Source organism: Beta vulgaris, chromosome 4 (genome assembly GCF_026745355.1).
Source record: "Beta vulgaris subsp. vulgaris cultivar EL10 chromosome 4, EL10.2, whole genome shotgun sequence".
In the NCBI taxonomy this organism is placed as follows: Eukaryota; Viridiplantae; Streptophyta; class Magnoliopsida; order Caryophyllales; family Amaranthaceae; genus Beta; species Beta vulgaris.
Window position 1 is genome coordinate 60,111,546 of NC_079205.1, and position 10,715 is coordinate 60,122,260.

The 10,715-nt window shown below is 36.2% G+C and overlaps 1 protein-coding gene across 1 annotated transcript; it reads left to right on the forward strand.

Annotated features, from left to right (window-relative positions):
* The first annotated feature begins 7,045 nt into the window (after positions 1-7,045).
* On the forward strand, positions 7,046-9,509 carry LOC104890318 (translationally-controlled tumor protein homolog). Its single transcript, XM_010675755.4, has 5 exons — positions 7,046-7,205; positions 7,862-7,935; positions 8,033-8,161; positions 8,256-8,413; positions 9,140-9,509. Exons 1-5 carry the CDS (start codon positions 7,178-7,180, stop codon positions 9,255-9,257), a joined length of 507 nt encoding a protein of 168 aa, XP_010674057.1. The 5' UTR covers positions 7,046-7,177; the 3' UTR covers positions 9,258-9,509.
* Positions 9,510-10,715: the final 1,206 nt, after the last annotated feature.

Sequence of the window (10,715 nt, forward strand, 5' to 3'; positions counted from 1 at the left end):
AGAGTTAAGCCCATGGGCCATCTAGACGGGATCGTGCCGGTGCGGGTCTCAAATAAAATTTCTTGACCGTGACAGTCTCACGGACAACAACCAGGGTCGGGCTCGTGTCGGGTCGGGCTTCGAGCGGACTCGTGTCGGGTCGGGTGCTACCTAGCCCATGCCCACCTCTACTATTAGTTGTTAAATGTTAGCTTTCAAGCTAAGTATTTTTTTGAAATAATAAGTGTTCAATTAATAGAACGAAAAAATGAAACATGCTCTACTTTCCAAATTTAATCCATAAGCAATCCTCAATGATATTTTTTTAACTTCTTTCAAAAATGGTGCATCAACTACTAAAAGGGACCTTATAACTCTTTTATGAAATGCCACATTACGCTTGTATTAGAGTTTCGATTTGGTCAAGCATCTAAAAGATATGTGTATAAGTGTTTAAGAACACTCCCTAGGTTTGATGTTTTCCTTAACATACTCGGGTTTATAAGTTAAAGGTTAGCTAGCTTAATCTTAGTTGTTGGGACCAATATGTAAAGGACACCACCAAACACGAAATAGTTTAAAACAAAGTTTAATTTGAGACTAATATAGGAATACATCCAAGATTTAATTTATGACACCAATAATATACCCTATATATTATTGCTTCTGTAAGAGGAACAATGTGTCTTATATTCACCTTAAATCGACTTAATGAACTTATTATCTTCTAATTTTTGCGATTTATAAGAATGATTTTGAGCTTGAATAATCACCGAAAGTCATGAAAATCTACTGATGTTGTATATTGAACATCTTAGCACGTAGTGAAACATAACTTAACTTATTAAACTTAATCTAAATTTATATTTATAGAGTATAACTTTTTGATGGTTAAAAAGCCATGACTTAAATTTAAAAACTGAACTAAGTATTAACTATTGAAAGAAAGTTGAGCTCTATCCTCTCTCTAGATAACTCTCTCCCTCAAACCCTAAAAACTAAGCCTCAGCCGCTTCCCCCGGCCCCTAGGCTCGCCGGCAGCTAATACTTCAGCCTAATCGCCGGCGAGTCAACCCCCCGTCGTCGTTTCGGTGCTGCTTTCGTCTTAGGATCATATAGTCCCCATTCCCCGCGTTTCCCCCACCCTGTTCTCACTGCCCCTGCTTTCGTCATTGGCGGTTCGCCAATTAGTTGTCCATATCCACCTCCCTTATGCGGCGGAACTATCCCCCTCCCTTATGCGGTGGAGCGTCGCTCCTTCCCCCTCCCCCACCCTTATGCTTCGCCCTCCACTGTGTTCGCCCACCCCCTTCCCTGTTCAACAAGTCTCCTCATACCCCATCCCCTGTGCGTCAGTTGTCACGTGAGTCAATATCCCCCCTCCCATCGCTGCCTTTTTGTGTTATCGGCCATGGTTCACGTCCCCTTCCTCGTCCTCGCGTCTGGTCGACAAATCCCCTGGTTAGTGTAATATTTTTTTGGGCTTCCCCTCCCCTGTAGTTGTTTCGAGCTTCTCTTTCCCCTCCCCCCTGTTAGTGTGGGGCTCCCCTTTTCCCTTCCCCTTGTTAGTGTTAGTGTCAGGCTTCTCTTTCCCCTCCCCTCTGGGTTCTCCAACTAGTTTTGTTGGAGGTCAGTATGTCCCTTTTTTATTAATTAAAATGCGCGTTTAATCTTCAAATAAAAGGAGAGGGTTATTTTCGAGTTGTTAAAGTGGTTATCGGCGGTTAGTTGTGGCCATCGACATATGGTAATCAGTTGGGTCAAGATTGGTGGTTCAAAGCAGTAATAGTTGAGTATGTCGGTTTTTCGGAATATGTGATGAGGGACAAGATGACTCACACAGAACGTGAGCAAGGACGAGGTGGTGATCGACTTTCATGGTTGGGACGTATATTTTTCGGTTGTAAAATTCGGAGGTATGTTCGATGGCTAACTTATTTGGCTCTCCTTTTAGCTTGGCATTGATCTTAATAGGCTTTGCCTTGAAATTTTCAAATCTGCAAGCGGCACCCCAGTTGCATTTGGGGGTTTATAGCACACCCACTCATCAACGTTTCTCCTACATCATGGAGAACCTTGCAATACTCTCGATCGAGAGTAGTGAGTCACAATAGAACGTGACTCCTCACATGGTTATGAGCTCGGAATCCCAAGTGATGACAGATCATTGGAATTGCTCACACGGCGAGATGTGATGCTCGTCGTTGGTTGTTCGTTGTCTGGATCGTGATCGTCAACCGCTTCTTCTACCACTTCCATCAACCATCATCGGCACTGACCAGCGACGTGCCCTTTTCTACACGATTTTGTACGTTTTTATTTATTTATGTATTAGGTCGAATGTACGAGCTCCTAAGGCTCCTTTAGATTTATTTGGTTGTTTTAGTTTGGGTTGTATTAGCATTAGGATGTACTTCCTCTTTTAATTAATGTATGATTTTTCGATGTCAATAAAAAAACTATTAAAAGGACATAATGGAAAATATGCTTATGTGGGTCGTGTTAAATCCAACTTATCATCCAAAATAACTAGCCATTTTCATGATATCGAAATTGATACTCCATAAAATTGTTCCAGTGAGTCCTATGACAGTACGACTACCTTTTGAATACTTCATTTTACCTTAGTTGTTATTTGCACTTTCAAGAGCTCGCGAGTTCTTGGCAACAGATTGCATGAGATGCATCATATGAATTACGATCATAGGAGACCATCTAAGATTATATACAAGTTTAAGATTTTTTTTAAGCTAAAATGAAGGGGACTCACTTAAGGAGATAAGAGAAAACCTCAAATGAGTCTCATGAGGTTTGATCCCTAGACCTCATCAATATGATGTGGGAAGCGATACCACTACTCCACCACCTTAACCTCCAAGTTTTAGAAATGGCATATGGTTGACTTCAAAGTTATTTTAAGTTTGAATGAGATATAAAACAAGTTGTAAAATGTATCTTAAGGCAATATAGAGGTTTCTTACCATTTTAGAGTTCTCTCAATGCCTTATTGAGTCCTACAAAAAGAAAAATGTCAAGTCGTGAAAAGTCCTCAAATAGCCAAATTTGAAGATCATAATTCACACTTTTGAAAATCCCAGATCCCGAAAAAACATATCTCATTGGGTGTATATTAAGGTCATTTAACACCGTTTGTAATTGTGTCCATACCTAAAAAGGGGTATATGGTGATCTTCAATGTTGTTTCGGGTTCTAATAGAAAATATATAAAAACAACTATAAGAAGCTATTTTAAGAGAATCATGTGGGAGCCCAATGGTTGGAGCTCCCACCTGCCAACTTGTTGGTCGGGTGTTCGAATCTCATTAGCCCCGATTTGGGTAGTTTGTGAAAATACTTGCTTCTAAATATAAATCTTCAGTTTCCAGTCTCTAGAAGTTTTCTTATGGATTGGGATCCCCCTTCTTACCCCCCAACTCATGAGGTCTGACCCTGCTTGAACCAACTAATTACCGAATAAAAAAAAGAAGCTATTTTAAGGCAATGAAGATGATCCCAATCACCTCAAAAATCTCCAAAGGCCTCCCAAGACCCCCTAGAAGGTCCTCGTCTAAAAACAAAACGGGTCAAAAAATACTTCATAAATTGCTCCAGAAAAGAAAAAAAATTGAAGGTCATAACTCACGCATTCACCTTTTTGAAGGCACGGGTCACAAATCTCATGGATGCATCTTTTGAGTCATAGGAGAGGAAGATATACAACACAAGTTGTGAGGATGCATTTTGATCGCAATGTAGAGGGTTCTGACTTCTGTCATGCATCCAATAATCATCCTAAGCCTAATTATTATATCTAAGTTTTAGAAATGTCATATGGTTGTCGTGAGAGTTATTTCTATATTGAATGAGATGCAAAACAAGTTGTGGAATGTATTTTAAGGCAATGTAGAGGTTTTCTACCATTTGAGAGTTCTCTCAAGGTTTCATGGAGATCCCGAAAAAATAAGATCGTCAACTTCAGAAAAGTCCTAAAAAACAATCAAGTTTGAAGGTTATAATTCACCTTTCGAGAACCGTTGGGTCCCGAACAACATATCTCATGGGACGTATCTTAAGGTCATACAACACTAATTGTAATCATAGCCATACCTAAAAACGGGAATATATATATGGTGATCTGCAGAGTTGTTTCGGGTCCGAACAAAGAATATAAAAACCAATTATAAGAAGCCATCTCAAGGCAATGTAGAGAATTTCAACAACTCTAAAATTATCTCAAGGCCTCTGAGGATCCTCGAGAAGGCCCTCAACTAAAAAACGTCAATTGGGTCGAAAACACTCCAAAAATAGCTCCAAAATAGCAATATCTGAAGGCCATAACTCACTCGTTGTAACTTTTCGAAGGCATATCATGGATGCATCTTCGATTCATTGGAAGTCATGTCAAAGCTATTATATGTTTGCAAATGAGCACATGGTGGCTATGAAATTATTTTAGAGTAACTATATATATAAAAACAAGTTGTATACGGTTTTATGTTGTTTTAAGGCAATGTAAAAGGGTCTCAACCATCTTAGAGTCATCTAAACGCCTTTTGATTTTCTTGAGAAGGTCTCAAACAAAAAATATTTTTATCCAGTTGGCAAAACGCCTTGGAATATCCCAAAATAGTCTACATGGGATGCATATTAGGGAATATGAGACCATTTGAAAATTAATATGTGCTTAAGAAAGAGTACTATGTGGCCTCTTAGAGCATGAGCAATGGGGTTGGTTTTGGTTGGTCTAGCAAAAAGTAAAGCTATCTTTACTTAGTTTTACTATTGGAGCAATTGGCCCTTGGAGTTGGTTGGTCTCGAATGCTATACCAACTATGCCTTGGATGGTGTGTATAACAACGAATGAGATGATGCCATATGTATCAATATTGCTATATTTTTGTTGTTTTTTTTACAAGATTGTTTTTTTTGTTTTAGAGTAAATAAAACCAGCTTATATTTTTTTTTAAAAAAAATTACATTACAACTACAAAAAAAATTTATCTATAAATTGAGCCTAAATTTATGATGGAGTATACCAAACGTAAGAGAGACAATTAGAAAAGGCAAGTAGAAGTAGTCTAGCCATTGTGAGAAAAAAAAAAAATGAGTTGGTGGGAAGTTAGTGGGATGTGAGGTGTAAAAAGGAGGAAAGGAGAGATAATGGAAAAATTACAAAGACCAACAAAAACCCACCTATCCATTGTACATGCTCTTAGAGCTATTTCATGGTTGAGAGGAAGATATAAAACACAAGTTATCTGTAGAATGCATTTTGATCCCAATGTAAAGGGTCCTATGCATCCAACAATCATCCTAAGCCAACACAGACACTCGAAAAGAGACATAATACAATTAAAGTTCATGGAAAGTTAAGCAACATTCCAAAATAGTCGAATTATAATGTTATTGCTATAATTCATGATTAAGGGGGAAAAAACTATTAAATGCATTTTGAGAATATATCAGGCCATTTGAAACCGTATACGTTTGAATATATGGTAGCACATTGTGCTATTTCGAGGTTGAATGAGAGATATACAAAACAAGTTGTATGGAAAACTGAAGGTAATACCGAGAATCTCAATTCTCAACTACGCGAGTATCATCCAATGACCTTTAGATATCCTTGCAACAACTCTAAAAGTAAATTATGCTTGGGTTCAAAATGTCAAAAATATCATTAAAATAGAGAAATTTGAAGGGTGTAATTCATGCTTTGAGATATTTCAAGAACCTCGTGTAATGATCCTCATAGAATGCATCCTCGGGTTATATGAAATCATTTAAAAGAATATTCACGCCTAGTAATGGTCATAACTCATAAAGGTAACCTTTTGAACTATTTCAGAATTGAATGCTAGATATATAAAACAGGTTGAAAAATGTTCTTAATTAAGTCAACATAGAAAGTCTCAAACACGTAATAGTGATCCCAAGAGCTCTCGAGACCCTTCGAAAAGTTCATGAGAAAAAATACTGTCAAGTACAAAAATGTCGAAAATAGCACAAAATAGCCAAAATTGAGATTATATAATTCACGCTTTTGGACATTCCGAAGACTCATGTAATAGACCCCTCAGATGCATCCTAGTGGCACGGGAAACCAGTCGCGATCATACACATATATAAGAACAAATATATGGTGGTGTTTGAGCGATTGCGGGGTTAAATGAAATACTATCCTCGGTCTTTATTAGTTTGACCGTATTGAAGGTTATGATTCACCCTTTCAAATTCTTCCCAAGGGCCAGACAAAATATCTCGTGGAATTCATGTTTAGAGTTTATTTATCACCATAAAAAAAAGAGTAGATTTTCTTTATTATTTTTTATTTACTTAAAGTATTTTTTCTACATTTTTATGAGAGAGTTGTTTATCTTAGACCGAGTTCGACATTAGCATGACCATAAACTTCCTGTGGACTTTCTGGGCACCTTATCGAAAGCAATAGGCCGCAGTAGCATCTTCATTCTCCTACAAATTTCGCACATCCTCCTCATCACGTGTTTTTCCACTTGAAAGATGCTTTTTCTAATATTCAATAGATCGAATCATGACTTATTCCCTTTCCAACAAAAGTTGGAAAATGCCTTATCTTAAACATATTATATTTATTATTGTTAAATATTGTCTTACTTTTAGTGTATAACAATAGAAAAGTGGGTAATAATAAATGACAACTCGAAAAAAAAAAATAAACTAATACTTCATCTTTTATTAAAAAGAACATCATATCAAATTTTACTTTATCTAGATATCTATTTTGACCATCTTTACTTACTAATTTATATAAATAAATATCATACTTTTAAATATTAAAGAGCTAATCTCAATATTTGAAAATATTATTTTCTATAATTTCTCATAATATATGATTAAAAATATTAATAATTAAAAATATACATCGATAAATACACGTTTAGTCAATATGATACATCTATCACCATATAAAACTAGAGGGATTAGTAATTACATTCCTTATAGGTGTCCAAAATCGTAAAGGTTTGGGAAAAAACGAGTAATATTCTGAGTCGGAAAGATAATATGCTAAAACCCTAGATCTATATATACAGAGGTGGTGCAACCATTATTGACCCTCTTTCGTTCACAGCCTTTTTCTCTCTTTTCTTCGTGCTCGAGTTTGCGTAAGAATCTCACATAATCCAAGCGAGAGGAGAGAGAGAAAAAGTCTGCAACCATGTTGCTCTACCAAGACCTTCTTACTGGTAACTATTTTCTCTCTCTTTTTTTCTTCTGGAAAGTTAGGATTTTTTTTTTTTTGATTTTAGTTTGGTTGATTTAGATTTATTGAAGTTTGTTTTTGTAGTGTGTAACAAAGTTTATTGCTTTTCTTCGTTTAATGTTGATGATTAGATCTGTGAGAGTTGATTTGATTTATAGGGTTTATGTTTAGGGCTTTTCCATTAGTTCGAGTTTGATGAGATTAGGTCGATGATTTTTGTTTAATTTTGAGTTGATTTGGTTAATAATTCAGTTTAAAAGATCTGATTTCGTTTGATTTTGATTAGAAAAACTTAATCTTGTTGTTTTCTTCCCGAAATTGTATCCATGACTGTTTTTTTTTCCGGTTATGTATATTAGTGTTAAGGTCAAAGTGAGATTTATATTCTGCTTGTGATTTTTTCATGTGAATTATGTTTCTTTCATAGTGGAATTTAGTTTGACAATGATCATTGAAGGCTATAATAATTATTTGATGCAAAATTGTCTAATTTTGTTGATTGAGCATTACATAAGAGTTTTTGAAGTACTGCAAACTAGATGATGTTTCGAGGAGATGATTGATTATAGTCGAATCTTATGAAAGAGATGTGTTAACCTTTCGACGAATCTTCTAATTTATTGCTGGGAATTTTCCTAGGTGATGAGCTTTTGTCAGACTCTTTCCCCTACAAGGAACTCTTTAATGGATGTCTTTGGGAGGTAGACGGAAAGGTAAGAATCCTTATTTATTTTTAGAATTTCTTCATGGATTTTGTGCTGTGGTTGAAAACTAAGTTGATTTGGTACTACTTTTTCCTCTATGTCACAGTGGGTTGTTAAGGGAGCAGTGGATTTTGACATTGGTGCTAATCCTTCTGCTGAAGGCGGTGATGGGGAAGAAGCTGTCGATGACCAGGCTGTCAAGATTGTTGACATTGTTGATACCTTTAGGCTGCAGGTATGCTATACGGCATTGATGCTACTGCTGTTGTTATGTGGCAACGGTCAAATTGGTCTATTATGTTGCAGGGCACTGACTTATCTCTTTACAGGAGCAACCTGCCTTTAGTAAGAAGGAATTTGTTGCCTGGGTGAAGAAATACATCAAGCTCCTGACTGGAAAGTTGGACGCTGAGAAGGCTGACGAGTTCAAGAAGAATATTGAACCAGCGACCAAGTTTCTCATGTCAAAGCTCAGCGACCTTCAATTGTATGTTCTTATTACTTGGTGAATTTAATCTGTGAAAGCAATGATTTGACATTTATATCCCACCATAGTAGTTTTGTTTAGATTGCCCTTTTTGTTCTTTGTTGACATTAGAGATAGGGTAGGATACGATTAATCTGGTGTTACCTGGCCATACAGTAGGAGTTTCTTAAATTTGATCTGGATACAATAGATTCAGGCAATCTACTATAGGAGCTAATTTTATTACTTTGTTAAATATTTGTTTGGTAATAGTGGTGTGATTGAGGATATTTTTGCATACTTGTGTATTGTCTTGGAATTGTAATTTTTGATAGAACTATAGATCCATTTTTCTTTGGTAAGTTTATGCAAGGAAAGTTGGACAGGGTAGAAAAAGTGGAATTGAGAGAGAGAGAAAGGATGGGGAGAAAGATAATTGGAAGTTAACTTGGAAAAAGAGATCAGCCTTTTTGCTCTTTAATGACATAGAAGTAGGGTTGCTTTGATCAAATCTTGTTTGACCTTGCTGCAGTAGGAGTCTGTTAAGAGGAATTGGGTAATGAAACTTGAAGTGGACATTGTTTATTTGGCCAGTTCATGTTAATAGTGTAATTCGTGTTTTCTTTGTTGAAGGTGGTAATGGTCGGTTGAGACGGGATGTTGAGAAGTCTGATAATTTATAATCAATAACTTGAAGGTTTCTGCTGTGTTTTTGAATTTGCTAATGATAATTCTTTCATTGTGCAGTTTTGTGGGCGAGAGCATGGGTGACGATGCTGGATTGGTCTTCGCTTACTACAAGGAAGGTGCTACTGACCCAACTTTCTTGTACTTTTCTCATGGGTTGAAGGAAGTTAAGTGTTAAGAGGATGAGTTTGTCCATAACACCTCTTAAGAGGTGTTGTCGTATTTTTAACTTTCTAGGTTAAGCTATTTTAAGTTACTTTAAGTTTTCTTTTTGCACTATATTTGGTCATTTTGGTGTGAGACTTTTGTTTGTTTGACAATGTGGAAGTTTGACATTGGTTGGCTTTCATACGTGTGTTAGTATGTTATCGTTTTGTTTCATTGAGAATTTTGGATATATATAACAATTATATACACTCCCATTTACTGATGAGCTACACAAAATCATAACAACCAATTTTGCATGGATGCTTTTCTTAATGGTATTCCAGTTAAGTTTTGACTTTGTGTGAAGCTTATGTGAATGTGAATATAGTGATGAAATTGGGCATAAGCTCTAGGTTTACTGGAAAAAGGTTCGAAGAACATATTCCCCTATGGGACTAGAGTGGGGAATCGGAAGTACTTGTGTCACTTTTTGTTTAGAGAATAGTTCTCTACTCAAGTATTCAACACTTGATATTGGAGTGGAAAACGTTTTGAATTGAATCTTCTTTGTAGAGGAAATATATAATTTAATGTTCTTATATCTGGTGTTTCAAAAAGGGGATGGGGAAAAGAAACAAAGAAAAAGCTAATTTTCCACCATTTTACAAACAAGAAACTAGTTTTCTTACAACTAAAAGTTTATCTTATGCCTGAAATTGGGTTACAAATTTGGTGGCATGAAACGGATGTTAATGATACGAATGCTGAAAAAGGAAGAACTATATAAACTTCTTTCAGCTAGAAAAAGTATCTTAGACACGAGCCTTGTGAAAATTCTGAAAACTTTCACAGTAGGTATCCAAATAATCGAGATTACTATTTCTCATAATCATAAAGTTTAAAATAGTACTTCCGAAAGTGTTGCAGTTTTGTAGCAGCATGATAAAGTACTTTTGATATAACTCGTTTCATTTTTTTTAGGGAGAAATAGTAGCTATAACTTGGTCTTCCGATGAGCATTAGACATAACTCATACAATAATTAGCCAGCCAAATACTTCCAAAGGATAGAAATGTGTCAAAAGGGGTTAAACCACCATCGCTAAGAGTCTAACATCAAAGAGCTCATACCAGCAGCTTGATCCCTGTTGCTTGTTACTGTTAGTAGCACCAACTTCAAGGCCGACCGAACATTCTTCTCAAAAGGTTCCAGAGTCCCAACACATACGTGTTGTATATTTCTTCCGGGAGCTATCATTGAGAATACTTTCTCTAGCGCCCAAGAATAAAAAAGCTTATGGTCAAGAGGGACAGGAAGAACCAACAAATTCCAAAGCCACCATGAGGTAGGATTTTAACATTACATAAACATAGTGATCAAGAATATCATGTATTAAGAAGTCCAGAAACTTGTGGATATAGTGGAATGGAGATTAATCAGGGTCCATGACTGATATCTGGTAGTAAATACTCTCAAGAGTGTAGTGAGG